Source organism: Schistocerca piceifrons, chromosome 4 (genome assembly GCF_021461385.2).
Source record: "Schistocerca piceifrons isolate TAMUIC-IGC-003096 chromosome 4, iqSchPice1.1, whole genome shotgun sequence".
In the NCBI taxonomy this organism is placed as follows: Eukaryota; Metazoa; Arthropoda; class Insecta; order Orthoptera; family Acrididae; genus Schistocerca; species Schistocerca piceifrons.
Window position 1 is genome coordinate 122789652 of NC_060141.1, and position 17638 is coordinate 122807289.

General features: G+C 43.6%; 1 protein-coding gene across 1 annotated transcript in view; it reads right to left on the reverse strand.

Annotated features, from left to right (window-relative positions):
* The window catches only part of LOC124795651 (odorant receptor 45b-like), a 46763-nt gene that overhangs the window by 10159 nt on the left and 18966 nt on the right, over positions 1-17638 (reverse strand). The window contains exons 3-4 of the mRNA XM_047259724.1: positions 13755-13856; positions 10445-10607 (exon numbers count right to left, since the gene is read on the reverse strand). Coding sequence (XP_047115680.1) covers positions 10445-10607; positions 13755-13856 — 265 coding nt within the window. The remainder of the gene's footprint in view (positions 1-10444; positions 10608-13754; positions 13857-17638) is intronic.

Here is a 17638-nt window from a genome sequence, read left to right on the forward strand (position 1 = left end):
AACCTCAGATTGTCCATTATAATCAGCATCCACAATCAAGTTACGTAATGTCTATGATTTTTATTATTTTAATAAATGTGTGTGAAAATTAATCAAGTTCTGTTTAAAGTTGATCACCGTCAATCTGTTACTCTAAGGGTGCAAGTAGCATTTCTATCGTCTGACCTAACGGCAGAAGATAAACACGCCACGATAAGACCACGAGACCTATTGCTGAGACTCGCCTACTTTGTTAGAGCGACAAGTCAAATAATCTGATGGTGTGTGTACCGAAGGTCTTACAGTACGCACACCACAATAGGTGTTACAAAAATCCATATTTTGAGATCAGAGCAAGGAAACAATGTCCAGTAAACGTGGGTTCTGAAATGCATACCTCAAGAGCTATCAGGACTTATTCATCTTCACTGCTGCGAAACACTTCTCATGCGAGTTCTTTGCTATTGCATGCCACTTACAGAATGTAGTAAACAAATGACACATTCCTCTGCCATTGTGCCGGCGGCGGTGGCTGAGCGTTTCTAGGAGCTTCAGTCTGGAACCGCGCGACCGCTACGGTCGCAGGTTCGGCCCTGCCTCGGGCATGGATGTGTGTGATGTCCTTAGGTTAGTTAGGTTTAAGTAGTTCTAACTCTAAGGGAGTCATTTTTTTCTGCCATTGTTCATGGACACAGCATGCAGTAAACACCTGTTAGTGTTGTTAAACCATATTCACCTGCACTTACCGCGAACTGTGAAACAGTTTACAGTAACAACAGGAACAGACGTTCAGTGCGTGCTGTGTCCAGTACAGTAGTAGAGCACTGTGGCCTTATTTATTTCCTGCATTCTGTACGTGGTTTGTAACAGCAAGTAGCTTCCAGTAGAAGATATGTTTTTCACACTAGTGATGTAGTAGGTCTGCACCTTAAAGCCCATGTACACTATAAATGTTTTATGCCCATACTACCAACTCTCAAAATATGAATACCCTGTTTTTTTTAACACCCTGCAGTATCATAATTTAGGAACTAGGAATAGTAAAGTTTATTAATGAGAAAAACACACGTTTAATAACGGTTTTATGACTGTTGTTCATAAAGTTTTATGTGTTAAACTCCTGAGAACCGAAACAACAGGAAAAGTATCGTCCAGACTTTTTAATACATCCGCATTTATTTGATGGTGAAAATATACGGGGTGTGGCATATTCCCAAACGTGGTAGTGTTGCTCAAAACTAGAAGAAACAGTCCTGTACTCAAATGTTCGGAAATCAATACTAGTGAGATATGGGTCAATCAGTTTTCTCACTCCGATCTGTGTGTTATGTAGAAGAAGACAATATATTATGCAGTGATGCTTGAGGCTACCATTCATTCTGATACATCCTCCATCCATTTATCGCAGTTAAGCACGTACTATTTCAGATATACCTGGCTCCATTCGGTTTGCGTCACATGTGTTATGTAGAAGAAGACAATATATTATGCAGTGATGCTTGAGGCTACCATTCATTCTGATACATCCTCCATCCATTTATCGCAGTTAAGCACGTACTATTTCAGATATACCTGGCTCCATTCGGTTTGCGTCACATGCTTAGGTCACACGCTCCTTTAACGTCTCCATATTTCCGATGGGTTGGGCATTCACCAATGCCTTTAAATGTCCCCATAGCCACAAATCCAAGGAATTCAGGTCCGATGGGCGATGATTACCTCGTCGTCGAGGGCCCGCAACTCCCCCCTCCCCCTCCCCCCACAAAACACACACACGACGCACACACACACACACACACACACACACACACACACACAAGCGCTCGCGCGCGCGCGCTCGTCAGGTCCTGTGAACGTGGAGTCTATGCCAACGGAGATCCTCGACAAATTCATTCCCCACGAAACGTTGAGGTGAGGTGCTGTCGCACATTTCGTAGAAAACCGTGTGATGTACCGTCATGCATAAACCATAGTCGTAGTCTTTCTGCACGAGAATGCTCTCCAATAGCGCTGGTAACTGATCGCGCAGAAAGCATTGATCCAAAGCCCCTGTTAATCTATTTGGTAAAGTGTGTGACCTCAAGTGTCTCTCACTTGCCCCTACATTGATATCGTAGTGATCCTGGTGCCTCACCTCCATGTTTGTTCTAGGGTTTGCATCTGCCAACAAGTACCTATTGTAGTAATTTACAATCTCTTGTCAGTCCTACCTCCTCTCTAAGTACTTCGCATTACTCGTCATAAAAAGCGGCCCATACCCCAGCAGGTATTGGTTCTCTTACATATAATTAGGAAATTTCTCCAAGTTTTGTGCCTGTAGCGATATGTGACTTTTTTTCTTAGACTCTGTGTGTACATACAAACACGAGGGAATAAATAGCTCCTGTTTACGTTATCCATTGAGTTTTTTTTTCATAGTACCAAATAATCTGAAAAACAAAAGTTTTTTCTCCTTCAATAGAGCGCTCTATTAGGAAAAAGATTATTTAATGGAAACTGCGTCATCGGTTTACGTTCTTATTTGCAGCGTACAGTGTAGGCTTTTTCTCTCTCCAGACATTGTAAACCGAAAATCATATTTTGCTTTCAGTTTTACTGTAAGGTGACTAAATCTTAGGAAGCATTCGATGTCACCTGGCGTTATTTAAAAATAAATTAAACTTTTTTGTAAGTAAGTGAATAGATAAAGTTGTCCTCATATCAGTCCCAATTTTATATGGAACTTTGATAAGAAGAAAAACACCATTGAGAATCGGAAACTGTTTCGAAGAATTGTACTCTTCACCTTGGTGTGTGCGCTGCAGATACCCTGAGACAGGTCCCCAACGTAGCATCACAACACAGACGGAGGAGCCTAGGACGTCAAGATAGGTATAAGTGAAATAGTGTGGTGTAATCGATTGTAATGTTGTGCGATAACAGTTGGTGCAGGTAAACAAATAGGATAAAATAAGTTGCAGCTCAAAAGGAATATGGTAGGTCTAATATTTCATTTACTCACTTACCTACATCGACACTCAAGCGGTGCTCACCTTCATCTTGGAGGTAAGAAAGAGCTGATTATACGTCTCTTTAGCAGAATACTTCTTCAAAATAGAAGATACAGGAGAACACTGTGAAAGTAATCTGTTGTAATTTGCGAGCTTACATAAATTATTTTTTTACATGTCTGTTACTCCTTCTTTGCTGCCATATCTGCACCCACTGATTTTCGGTAGAATCACTGCTGCTCCTGATACACTAGTTTGTCTTGGCTAAAAATTTTGAGGCGAGAAGTGACTCAGCCATGAGGACTGAGGGCACGGTCCACGTGCCTTATGAGTTAGAAGCCGAACACAACCCTTCACCTTCGTCTTACTCCCTTCGACTCTGTTCTGGAGTGAACCTGTGCTTTTGCATGTGTGTGATATAGTGTGTTAATGTGCATGGCTGCATTGCATTACTCTGAGAGAGATGGAGAATGATGTATGAAAGCAACGTATGGTATGTGTTCATGAAGTTATGCTGAGAATTGTACATAGCATTTCTCCATCCGTCTACTCTACAAGATAAGGTAATATTTTTCTGTAATTACTAACTTGGGTGGCATATTGGAAAAGTACATTTCCTTGGGTATGGAAGCAGAAAGAACAGCAAAACGGTATTCGTGCTCACGATTACTGTGGAGCAGACTCCGTTTTGTTTACATGCTGTGCTTGATCGCAATCGAGTTTAAGGAAGCCGATACTTTATTCGCCAAAGGTTTATTGCATTTTGTGTAAGTGATTTCACGACGACGCTGAAGAGCAGATCTTTGTCTGATCGTGGCGTGTGTACTATGTGATTTACGTTACATTGAACTTATTGTTCCATGTTAAACACTTGCATTATTTGGGATTTAATAACCACAAGTAAAAAGAGAATCTCAAGTCTTTCTTTACATTCCGTTCCCTCGTCAGTTTAATTAAATGAAGTATACGTTACCATGATGGTGACAGTTGAGCAACTATGAGGCCTTACAGTATATAGACTTGTACGGGAGTAATAAGATAAATGATTTTGTTCCTTCAGCTCAATCATTAGTTCGATGAGAACTACTTTTCAGACATCACGAACTGTTACTTAAATAAATTGTTTTCAGATATGAGAGGACGAATTTGCCTCGAGAATTCCAGATACGTCGTACTGATGCAATGATTTGTAGGGTAGTTATATTACCAGATCCTGACAGCAAAGTTTAATAAATTATAATTCAACCCACAATGATGTTTAGGTTCAAATGGCTCTGAGCACTATGGGACTTAACAGCTGTGGTCATCAGTCCCCTAGAACTTAGAACTACTTAAACCTAACTAACCTAAGGACATCACACACATCCATGCCTGAGGCAGGATTCGAACCTGCGACCGTAGCAGTCGCGCGGTTCCGGACTGAGCGCCTAGAACCGCGAGACCACCGCGGCCGGCATGATGTTTAGGTCTTACCTACAAAAGGGTGATCTAGGTTATGCTTGTGGGATCCAAGATTAGGTTCAGTGATGAGAAATTTGCTCAGTTTACAACAGTAAACCATTTCAGATGCCAAAAATATCCGCTGTGATAAGTCTGTATCGAATCATACCTGAAGGGCAGTAAGACTGCGTAATAATATTATCTTCTGGGGCTTTGGTCACACAAAAGTTTCACGATAAAGAGAAATTAAAATTCACGTCTTCAGAGGGTATGTGAGATTATTTCAGTGACTAAAAAATAGAGTCAAATTTACAAATAACTTGGCACTATGATGATGCTTGGTTTTTGGGGCTCTCAACTGCGCGGTCATCAGCGCCCTTACAATGTACCAATCTTTACACAGTCCAGTTGCATCCATGTTCACAAATGATGATGATATGATGGGGACAACACGAACACCTAGTCCCCAGGCAGAGAAAATCCCCAACCCAGCCGAGAATCGAACACGGGAACCTGTGATCCAGACGCAGCAACGCTAGCCACTAGACCACGAGCTGCGGACCTAGGTACTATGAGCCTACTCGTATGACGTTGCATCCGCTCTGGCCTGGATGCACGCACTAAGGCGTCTGGGATGGGTATCATAAGGCCACTGTAGCCTCTCCTGAGGAAAGCTGACTCACAACTGTCCCAACTGGTCCGTGATATCTCGGATATTGGCGCTGGGAAACAGTTGATGTCCGGGCTAGTCACACATATGTTCTATCGGGGACCTTGTTGGCCACAGAAGTACGTAAACATTAGGCTGACAGTTCATAGACACACGCGCTATATGTGGAAGGGCTTTTTCCTGTCAAAATTGTGGCCAGAATACTGTCATATGAGAGGTAACACACGAGGACCAAGATGTCTGTGACACACCGTTGTGCTGTCAGATTTCTCTCATTCACTACCGGCCATGACCTGAAGTCTACTCGATGGCTCTCAAAACTACGATGCCAGGAGTAATGCCACTGTGCGTCTCCGAAACATTGGAAGGTTAGGATCTCTCCAAACGTCGCCAGCTTACTCGCTGATGATGGTGATTCATAATACAGAACCGCAAATCATCGAGATGCGATGCCATGCATAAGTGTCTATACTTCCTAGTCACGCACTACTTCAGATGCAGATCTTCATGCTGTGGTATTAATGGCAGCCTACACGTAGGACAGCAATTCCATAGTCAGGCTGCTGCTGGTCTCTGACGAATGGTAGGGGATGGCAGAGAATGTTGTAGGGAGATGGCAAATGGAGACCTGAAGGGATTAAGATGTGCTTGGTGCACATTATAGCGATTCTCCTTTAACGCCGAGTTTGCCTGTCGTTACGTCCCCCTGCAGTCCAACACACCCGAATGCCTCACAAATCTGGATATCGCACGATTGGATCAGCTGTCCTCATGAAGACCGGCAATGAGCTCTTTTTCAAACAGTATCAGTTGCTCACACGAGTACGCAATATCTTCGTGTCCTTCACTGTGATCACTCAGCAAATGCCGTTGTTCATGCCCCTTGTAACAAAAATGTGCGGCAAAAATTCCTCACATGTGAACTAAGAAATTATGTGAATATGGGTCTGGAAACGATTTGTTTCCATGTCACAGCCCAGCTTCTCCAACGAGCTTCAATGAGAACAGATTGTAAATTTGCACAATCGGCATGTATGCGCAGAGGTCAATCCTCAAGCAACTGTTGAAGCAAGTCATCAAGCAAGATTTTCTTTCAGTGTCTGGGCTGGCATTGTTGTTGACTGTTTGACAAACCTTCACTTTCTGCCACCCACCCTCAACGGACAAAGTTATCATAATTTCGTAGAGAATGTGCTACCTGACACGTTAGCAGATGTGCTTTCGCTGTGCGACAAAACATGTACTTCATGCACGATGGAGCATCTCTTCATTATTGTGTTAAAATCCGTCGTCTTCTAAATAGGAGATTCGGTGACAGATGGATAGGTAGATATGGACCAATTGCCTGGCCTCCACGCTCTCCGGAGCTAAAACAATTGGACATTTATTTGTGGGACATTTGAAATCTCTTGTGCATGGAACTCCAGCACAACATCTCCAACATGTCCGGAGTCTCCGTGCCCGTATTATGGAAGGTTGCGAAACCGTACGCAATACTCTGGGGATACATCAGCGCATCCGAGATTCACTACGAAGGCACGTTGATACATGCATCTAACCCACGGAGGACATGTTTAACATCTCCTGTTAGAAGGAATTGCTTCTGTTATGCTGCTGCGTTCTGTTCGTGTGTGTTTCCCATGATCAGTGAGTTGTAAAAAATCGGTTGTGACATGGAAAAAAGCGTTCCGAGACTGATGTCCATACAGGAATGAGTCCTGCAGTTTATGCCATACATTTTTATTACACCCTGTAAAACTCTACCACCTAGTGAGCACGATGTATGAGACAGGTGAAATACCTTCAGACTTCAAGAAGAATATAATAATTCAAATCCCAAAGAAAGCAGGTGTTGACAAATGTGAAAATTACCGAACTATCAGTTTAATAAGCCACAGCTGCAAAATACTAACACGAATTCTTGAATGGAAAAACTGGTAGAAGACGACCTCGGGGAAGATCAGTTTGGATTCCGTAGAAATGTTGGAACACGTGAGGCAATACTGACCCTACGACTTATCTTAGAAAATAGATTAAGGGAAGGCAAACCTACGTTTCTAGCATTTGAAGACTTAGGGAAAGCTTTTGAAAATGTTGACTGGAATATTCTCTTTCAAATTCTGAAGGTGGCGGGAGTAAAATACAGGGAGCGAAAGGTTGGGAAGGTTGGGAAGGGAGTGAGACAGGGTTGTAGCCTATCCCCGATGTTATTCAATCTGTGTATTGAGCAAGCAGTAAAGGAAACAAAAGAAAAATTCGGAGTAGGAATTAAAATCCATGGAGAAGAAATAAAAACTATGAGGTTCACCGATGAGATTGTAATTCTGTGAGAGGCAGCAAAGGACTTGGAAGAGCAGTTGAACGGAATGGAGAGTGTCTTGAAAAGAGGATATTAGACTAACATCGACAAAAGCAAAACGAGGATAATGGAATGTAGTGGAATTAAATCGGGCGATGCTGCAGGAATTAGATTAGGAAATGAGACGCTTAAAGTAGTAAATGAGTTTTGCTATTTGGGGAGCAAAATAACTGATGATGGGCGAAGTAGAGAGGATATAAAGTGAAGCCTGGCAATGGCAAGGAAAGTGTTTGTGAAGAAGAGAAATTTGTTAACATCGAGTATAGATTTAAGTGTCAGGAAGTCGTTTCTGAAAGTATTCGTATGGAGTATAGCCATGTATGGAAGTGAAACGTGGACGATAAATCGTTTAGACAAGAAGAGAACAGAAGCTTTCCAAATATGGTGCGGCAGAAGAACGCTGAAGATTAGATGGGTAGATCACATAATTAATGAGTAGGTATTGAATAGAATTGGAGAGAAGAGAAATTTGTGGTATAACTTGACTAGAAGAAGGGATCGGTTGGTAGGGCATATTCTGAGACATCAAAGGATCGCCAATTAGGTACTGGAGGGCGGTGTAGAGGGTAAAAATCGTAGAGGGAGACCAAGAGATGGATACACTAAGCAGATTCAGAAGTCTGTCGGCTGCAGTGCATACTGGGAGATGAAGAAGCTTGCACAGGATAGAGTAGCATAGAGAGCTGCATCAAACCAGTCTGTGGACTGAAGACCACAACAACAACAACAACAACATATACCTAGAAGACGTGGTAAGAATACTGGATAAGAAACAAGATTAATACACTCCAGTGACTGTTCTACCTAGCACAGGGAATTGCAAGTCCAACCATTTACATCACCTTCGAAATTATGCACGTGTGTGAAGTTACACTGACATGCTATCATGTCTTCTGAGTGGTACCTTTTTGTCATACAGTGAAGTATGGCCCCTTTTGTGGAAGAACACTCGGTGGAAACACTGTCCAGTCGTCATAGAACATCTGCATTGTCGCACAAAAGCAAAGCCAAATTATAAAGACTAGCGATATGGGATAGCACTACAGTAACATGTGCGGCTGTGGGGATACTATGTCAACTTCCAGTGCTCACCACCAACGTCACCGTGCTTTCTTCCTGAGGTATCTTGACGTTGACATCGTGTACTACCCAGTCCCATACCACTTATGGCCTGTGTGAATACCGTCATTTGAAACACATTTGGGAATGTCTACAGTTTTGAGCCGTCAAGTGTGAATTCATCTTAAGGGGAGGTTTACTATGTTTTGGTTCAAAAACCATTTTCTTTTAAATTGCATTTTTAGATCCATAAAAGTGTTTACAATCCACCCCTGAATCGGTCTTTCCGAATAAGGAACGGAATTGTTTGTTATTCGCGGTTGAACAAAAAAATGCACCTGCCTGAAATCGGCCTTTTTCACGTACCAGTTTTTCGGGAATTTTGACTTTGTAGCCGCGAAAAATTATTCTTTGTGCTTGCCCATGACTAAAACTGATGAAGTGATCAAGCAGCTTACGACGTACTACGACTTGGCAATCTCACGGCATTCCAATTCGGTGGAACAGATGAAGAAGGCAATTCGGGCAACGTATTTCCACAAGTGTTCGACGGATGACCACCCACAAAACCAAAATTGTTCGGCTGGGGAAACTAGTTGGTGCAAGCGGCGCATTGCAGAGGCTACCGGACATCTGAACGAATATCTCAACACGACCAGCCGCTCTCCAAAAAATTCAAAAAGTGATTCATCCGATCTGCGAGGCCCGTTCGGAGGACGGTTTATTGTACTGGTGCTTGGGAGGAAACATACAAAATTCAAATGAAAGTTTGAACGCTTGTGGTTGGAAGGTTGCCCCCAAGCAATTGCATTCTGGTGCGAAGACTGTGGAGATTGCGACTTTCCTGGCAGTGAGCCTCTTTAATGAAGGGTATTCAGCAATTATGAAGGCGATGACAACGATGGACGTCACCTTGGTACTCTATTCAACGCAGTTCCCCAAGCATTCGGACGGCAACCGGATTCAAGAGGCCGAAAACCGCTTGTTACCGGCCGTACGAGCGGCTCTGGAGCGGCGCAGGATTGCCTAGATCGAGCATAACGCCCTCTATGAGGAAGAGGAAGGACTAGTTTATGGACCCGGAATAGGAGATTGAACCTAAGTTGCGTAATATTGACTCTATATGTAGTCAAAACTTCAAAGGCGTTTTTCTCGAAAATCTTTTTTTTATCGCGTGGTATGGTAACTTCAAATATTCTGAACCAACTGGCATGATTCTTTGTTTCCGACGAAGTTAACTAAATTGTCTAGGAGTTTACCAGTTTTATTCCGATCCATCAACTGTAAATATTTTTACTTGGCCGAAGAAGTCGAAAAACCGAGCGAGGTGGCGCAGTGGTTAGCACACTGGACTCGCATTCGGTAGGACGACGGTTCAATCCCGCGTCTAGCCATCCTGATTTAGGTTTTCTGTCATTTCCCTAAATCGCTCCAGGCAAATGCCGGGATGGTTCCTTTGAAAGGGCACGGCCGACTTCCTTCCCCGTCCTTCCCTAACCCAATGAGACCGATGACCTCGTTGTTTGGTCTCTTCCCATAAAAAACAACAACAACAACAAGATGTCGAAAAACCGATGAAAAAACCCTTTTCTTCAAATGGACGCCATTTTGTTTCCTATGGTCCAAATAACTTAAGCGAGGTACAACTCCTTTAGAATCTTATATACTTCGCTAAAGTTGACCCAATTTTGATTTCAGACGAGCTGGCTGACCTGTGACATACCGCGCATGGAGGCCTACATAGAAATTTTATTTCGTTCCGACGGCACTTCCGCCTTTGCTCTTCGACTTTGTAGAGGAAATATCAATAAACATTTTGACCAAATTTGACATTTGTATCTATAACACATCCTGGGAAAAAAGTTCCCAAAGAACGTGCTTTTTTCGGGCCAAAGATAGTAAACGTCCCCTTAAGTTAGAGGTAGCGGACGAGCGGAAGAGGCGCACCACGCACCATCAGAAAGGTGTCCCTGGAGATGGTGTAGAACTTGCTGGCGGTGAGCCGCAGCGGGCGGTGGGCGCGGCAGAGGAAGACGCGCAGCTGGCCGCGCAGGCGGCGCGGGGCGGCCGTCCAGTCGCTGCTGTAGGCGGACTCCTGCAGGCGCTCGCTCTGCAACACAACACAGCACAACACGGCCGCTGCTGAGTCTACACGTCACGCACAGAGCACGCGATTGAGTAGCCTGTTTGCGTCACCAACGCAGGCTACGTAAGTTAATTACGAAAAATACACTACTGGTCATTAAAATTGCTACACCACGAAAATGACGTGCAACAGACGCGAAATTTAACCGACAGGAAGAAGATGCTGTGATATGCAAATCATTAGCTTTTCAGAGCATTCACACAAGGTTGGCGCCGGTGGCGACACCTGCAACGTGCTGACATGAGGAAAGTTTCCAACCGATTTCTCATACACAAACAGCAGTTCACCAGCGTTGCCTGGTGAAACGTTGTTGTGATGCCTCGTGTAAGGAGGAGAAATGCGTACCATCACGTTTCCGACTTTGATAAAGGTCGGATTGTAGCCTATCGCGATTGCGGTTTGTCGTATAGCGACATTGCTGCTCGTGTTGGTCGACATCCAGTGACTGTTAGCAGAATAAGGAATCGGTGGGTTCAGGAGGGTAATACGGAACGCCGTGCTGGATCCCGACGGCCTCGTATTACTAGCAGTCGAGTTGACAGACATCTTATCCGCATGGCTGCAACGGATCGTGCAGCCACATCTCGATCCCTGAGTCAACAGATGGGGACGTTTGCAAGACAACAACCATCTGCACGAATAGTTCGACGACGTTTGCAGCAGCATGGACTATCAGCTTGGAGACCATGGCTGCGGTTACCCTTGACGCTGCATCACAGACAGGAGCGCCTGCGAAGGTGTACTCGACGGCGAACCTGGCAGCACGAATGGCAAAGCGTCAATTTTTTCGGATTAATCCAGGTTCTGTTTACAGCATCATGATGGTCGCATCCGCGTTTGGCGACATCGCGGTGAACGCACATTGGAAGCGTGTATTCGTTATCGCCATAGTGGCGTATCACCTGGCGTGATGGTATGGGGTGCCATTGGTTACACGTCTCGGTCACCTCTTTTTCGCATTGACGTCACTTTGAACAGTGGATGTTACATTTCCGATGTGTTACGACCCGTGGCTCTACCCTTCATTCGATCCCTGCGAAACCCTACATTTCAGCAGGATAATGCACGACTGCATGTTGCAGGTCCTGTACGGGCCTTCCTGGATACAGAAAATGTTCGACTGCTGCCCTGGCCAGCACATTCTCCAGATCTCAAATCAATTTAAAGCGTCTGGTCAATGGTGGCCGAGCAACTGGTTCATCACAATATGCCAGTCACTACTCTTGATGAACTGTGGTATCGTGGTGAAGCTGCATGGGCAGCTGTACCTGTACACGCCATCAAAGCTCTGTTTGACTCAATGCCCAGGTGTATCAAGGCCGTTATTACGGCCAGGGGTGGTTGTTCTGTACTGATTTCTCAGGATCTATGCACCCAAATTGCGTGAAAATGTAATCACATGTCAGTTCTAGTATAATATATCTGTCCAATGAATTACCCCTTTATCATCTGCATTTCTTCTTGGTGTAGCAATTTTAATGGCCAGTAGTGTACGTCATGGCTCAGAAGTTGCAATACGACTTTAGCTTCGATTATACCATCGTCTTCTTGTCGGCTTAAGTAGGTCAACGTGGGTTGCTGGAGGGAGCCACTGTCGTGATATATCGAGAAGCATTATGAATATATTACTGGACAGAACGAACTGCAGGCCCTCCAGAAGTGCTAGCTAATTATTTTTTTTAGGAAGTGCAAGACTCGCAGATTGCTAATACAAACCATAAACGAACCACAGGCCCGCCAGGAGTGCTAGCTAATTATCTTTTTAAGGAAGTGGAGCTTGCCAAAACGAACCTTAATGCACAGAGTGCAATAACTTGAAATGTGAGGTTATAGAAACTAATACTTAGAACAAATTGTATAGGAGTTACATGTCACGTCAAGGCAACATGCCGACACTCTATAGGGCATGTTGGGTTATAAAAGCGGTAAGTGAGCGAGCGTTATCCTGTTGGAAAACACGCCCTGAAATGCTGCTCATGACTGGCAGATGGAATCACTAGACTGGAGTACAATTTTACAATAAAGGATGCGTGGTATAACCACGAGAGTGCTCGTGCTGTCATACGAAATGTCACTCCTGACCACAACTCTAGGTGCAGGTTCAGCGAGTCTAGCATGCAGACAGGTTGGTTGCAGGGCCTCACTGGCCTCCGTCTAACCAACAAACGGCCATCACGGGCCAGGGGGCAGAATGGGCTTTCATCAGACAACACAACAGATGTCCATTCTGCCCTGCAATGAGCTCTCGCTTTACACCACTGAAGTCGCAAGTGGAGGTGGTTTGACTTCAGTGGAATTCTCGCTACAGGGTGTCTGACTCGGAGCTGTCCTTGAAGTAACCGATTTGTAACAATTCGCTGTGTCACTATGTTGCCAAATGCTGCAGAAGCGGTACGATGCTACAGAGCCATACGCCAAACACGATTTTCTTCACTCTCGGTAATGCCACGTGGCCGTCCAGAGCCCGGTCATCCTGCGACCGTACATTCCAGTGTCAACATGTACAGTAATTACATTCCTGCCAAGAGTTTCTGCAGTGTCGCAGAAGGAATATTCAGTTTCTCGTAGCCCTGTTACACGACCTGTTTCAAACTCAGGGACTTGTTTGTAATGGCGTCTTTGTCGACTTAAAGGTATTCTTGACTAACATCAACTCACCAAGTCCAGTTTCAAGGGTAACAACGCTCACGACCGTTCCAGCAAACCTGATGTGCATCCTCATAGCGCCGCTGCTAGCGCCACTCTTACGCGACTGTAGCGAAATGTGAAGAGACATCATCTTTCAGATATAGAAATGCGTCTGAACAACTTCCGTTCACGTCGCACATCTCCTTCTTGGTGTTGTCATTTTTTTGCATCAGTTTATTTGAACTTAGAAAGTGATTATAAGATGGATATTCGACATGCAATCCGTAATTGGAAGAAAATACAATGGAAGTGTATTAGATGCGAAGACAATGATACAATAAATCGCCAGGTAAATCGTAAACAAGTGAAAGAGTATCATACCAGAGAATTATGTGATCGATTTACGATCAGCAGAGAGGCTTCTTTTTCAAAATGTGGTATTAGTAAAACTATACAGTACTGTGGAACAGTGTGCAGACTCACCTCTGTGAGGATATCGTGGCCCAGCCAGCAGTAGAGCAGCAGCTGCTCCGATATTGCGGACAGGTACGACCCGTACTTGAACAGCCACTCCGAATCCGTCTTCTGTGTACACAACAGTTTCCATTACACAGTGTTACATGACAGTCACTATAATATTGCTCAACGTTTCGTTATATTAAGAGGCAATGTACTAGACACACCTCAGAAAATCCATATTACTAAACCGCTGAAATGATGCCCGGTCATTAATCTCTGTTGCAGTTTGCCTATAGAGCAACTTCCAGGCGCAGCAAAAATTTGTCAGTATTTCATATAATTACTAACTGAATTTAAAAATTTAAAATACTATCGTGCTATACTCTTTAAGAGATATAATCTTACGTTAATGATTTAACACAGTAAGTCAAGTATTAAATTAGAAACTGTTGCACCTATCTTGAAGCTGCTTAACTCACCGCGCGCAAATTACCCCCGTGCCAGTGTGGGAAATCTTATATTGGCCAGACGTGTCGTACGGTCAAAGGCAGATGCGACGAACATAAACGTCGCACGAGGTTGGGTCAGCCAGAGAAATCTGCGGTTGCTGAACATTGCCTTGACACGGGACACGGCATGAATTATGAAGAAACCAAGATCCTCTCGCATGCTTCCACATACTGGGACTCCATCATCAAAGAGGCGGTCGGAATACGTATAAGCAGTGACCTAATAAACAGAGACACGGGGTTTCACCTGAGCAAAGCCTGGGAACCAGCCTTGGCGGCACTAAGGAATCGTCGGCCACAGATTAGCAACCGCACCGAGTCAACGCAGATGGGAAGCCTTAGCGTAGATGCTTAAATCGCGCGCCAACACCTCGCGCGCGCGAACGGGGTCCGTCGCTCCCGGCCGCATTTTCCCGCGCCGCGGCGCGCTTCCGCAGACCGCGACCCGTTTCTCCAGCAGAGGACTCTGGTATTCGACGCTGTCTACGATTGGTCTTCGATGACGTTATGCCCCGCTGGCGCCTGCGCTGTTCTAGAAAGCCAGCATATAAATTGGCGCGTTTCTCAGCGTCGCGACAGTAGCACCTGAAGATGGCGGGCAGATGTCTCGCTGAAATATTGTGCGGTTTCTACAATATTATCCGGCGTAAGTCCTGGGAACCTATCAAGCAGATGCAGCGCCGGGAAAGCCTCAAACAGCATACCCAGATAATATTCACCAAGTATTTTAGAATGAGATCACCTGGTGACTCTCAAGAAATTTTATATTTAATTGCAAACCTTTTCCGAGCATTTTCTGACTGACACCAACAAATTAAATGAAAAAAAAAAAAAATTTACTACAACATTTCTCTGTTTGCGCAGCAATACTTAAACATCAGGCTTGACGTTTGAATTTATTACTTCTTTGCTACTAATTCTACTCGCAACGTATTTTGTAGACAGTATCCACAAACGTCCTTGAACGTACCTGTAAAATCGTATCACTGTAAGACACCATAGTTCAGGACATATGACGTCATGAACATTGAGATGCATGAAATACTAGACTTTTGCGTCTTCAGCCAAGAAGGTTTATTTACTTAACGTCAACTGTTTAAGACATTAACTCATTTGTAAAATAATCACATATCACATGATTTGGAGATTGATTCTTTAAATAATCGAGAGTGTGGGTTGGTGGTACGTTATAAACGTAAACAATGTGTACTGATCATATTGTCCAAATTTTTCTGTGACTTAGAGCATCCGCAACTGACTTTCCGTGCTGGTTGCCTCATACCTGGTGTACTTTGGACGTCGTCATCGTGACATGTAATGAAGATCATGTATAGTTTTAACCTGTTGACTTACTACTTTCATACCAATGTTATTTTCAAACACTGTCTCTCTTTATGACGTAGTATTTAGGATTTATTTGTATCTACCTGCTGTTTAGTCTGATTTCTCCTCTCTCTTATATCCTTTGTTCCTTATAGTTACAACAGCGTTTTCTGCATCGCCAGTGTGTTCTGAGCACTCCAGCTGACAACAGGATTCTTCTGTGTAGGTTTCGTATGTATGTCGGCATATAGTATACTTATGACTAGTTGTTATGTAAGATTATTCACGATTACATTAGACATAGCTGCTAGTTATTTATTTAAATCCATTTGGTGCCTGTCTTTTATAGTCAGTTGTGAAGCATTTAGGGTAGCCAAAGGCACGAAACTGACTGTGTGAAAAATATTTGTTGCAACTGACGCTGTTACTCAATAAAAATGTGTGTTGACATGAATTTCATTTGTAATATAATCATAACTGAATTTTATACATTCATTCATTCATTTATCTACTTTTTCTTACAAATGTTTGGTATAAAATAACAGCTACTACAGAAAAATATAAATGACAGTTTTGCGGGAGAAACACCCAATAAATTCATTTGTCTGGCATTCAAATAATATTTCAGCACTTTACTTTCAGTTTTCATTGGCTTTCAGGGTTCCTAACATACTCAGTAAAAACAGAATCCATACAGAGTCGCTTTTGTCCCTCTGTCTGTCTGTTTTGCCGACTGTTCAAAGCCATTTTTTCTCAGGAACGGGTAGACATATTAAGTAAAAGTTTATGTGACAAGTAAGATGTACAGTTGCTTCGCAGTGTAATGAATACAAGCGCCTAAGTCAATGTAATACAAATAAACGGCCACTTAAATCACATATTTTCATAACAGATAACTTGTCCGTAAAGGTTTCTCAGCACAAGTAAAGACAAAATTCCCAAATTGTTAATTTGTAATTATATCATACGAAATTTTTTTTTGTCATTTGTTATCCGACTGTGTGGCTGTCTCTCTGTCTATTAAGACCCTTCTCACGATCAGCTAGACGTATCAAATTGCAATGTACGTCACATAATTAGGCCTACAGCCACTTGGTGATATGAAAATATTGAAGTTCTAAGTGAATGCATTCAAAAGGTACGGCCATTCATGTCACATGCTTTGACACTTGCAGACTCAGTCGTTGAAAGCTGTAGGGCACTTCCCCTTGACGTAGAATCATGAAATTTGGCAAGAAGAAAGGTTTAACAGTATAAGTAAAGGGGAAAAAGACAGAAAATCTTTAATTTATAATTATATCACACGAAAAGAGTATTTCTTTTGTTGTCCGTCTTCAGACTTGAAACTAAAACATTCTCCTAAGTATATGAAATCTATTCCCAGTTGCCAATATGAACAACTGTCAGCTGTATAAGGGAATGACGACAATGGAAATTTGTGCCGGACGAGGGGTCGAGAATGATTCAAATGGCTCTGAGCACCATGCGACTTAACTTCTGAGGTCATCAGTCGCCTAGAACTTCGGACTAATTAAATCTAACTAACCGAAGGACATCACATACATCCATGCCCGAGGCAGGATTCGAACCTGCGACCGTAGCGGTCGCTCGGTTCCAGACTGTAGCGCCTAGAACTGCACGGCCACCCCGGCCGGACGAGGGGTCAAACTCGGTTTTCCCGCTTTACGTGAGTGATTGCCTTAACAGTTTCGGCTATCCGTGCATGACCTACGCCCAGACCCAAACTGCACTCCCACACACATTATGTAATTCCCAGGACATGGGAGGACATTTTAATTCAAAGTCGCTGCCTGGTATCGGCGGATAAACAGCCTTGGAATTTCTGGAACCGATGTCTTGTCAAAATCAATGTCAATATCAGGCAAAAATCGCCGAGAATCTCGACTTCCGGAGTTGATGAAGTGTCTCGATACATAATTAAATTTGTGCGGTACCCTCAGTCCTCGAGTCCTGCTAGGACGTGTCCTTTTTTTTCACATAACACTGCCAGGTGTTTAGCGCTGGCGATATCGTAAGTAAAATATTTTACACAGATTGTCAGTTACTGGAGCTGTT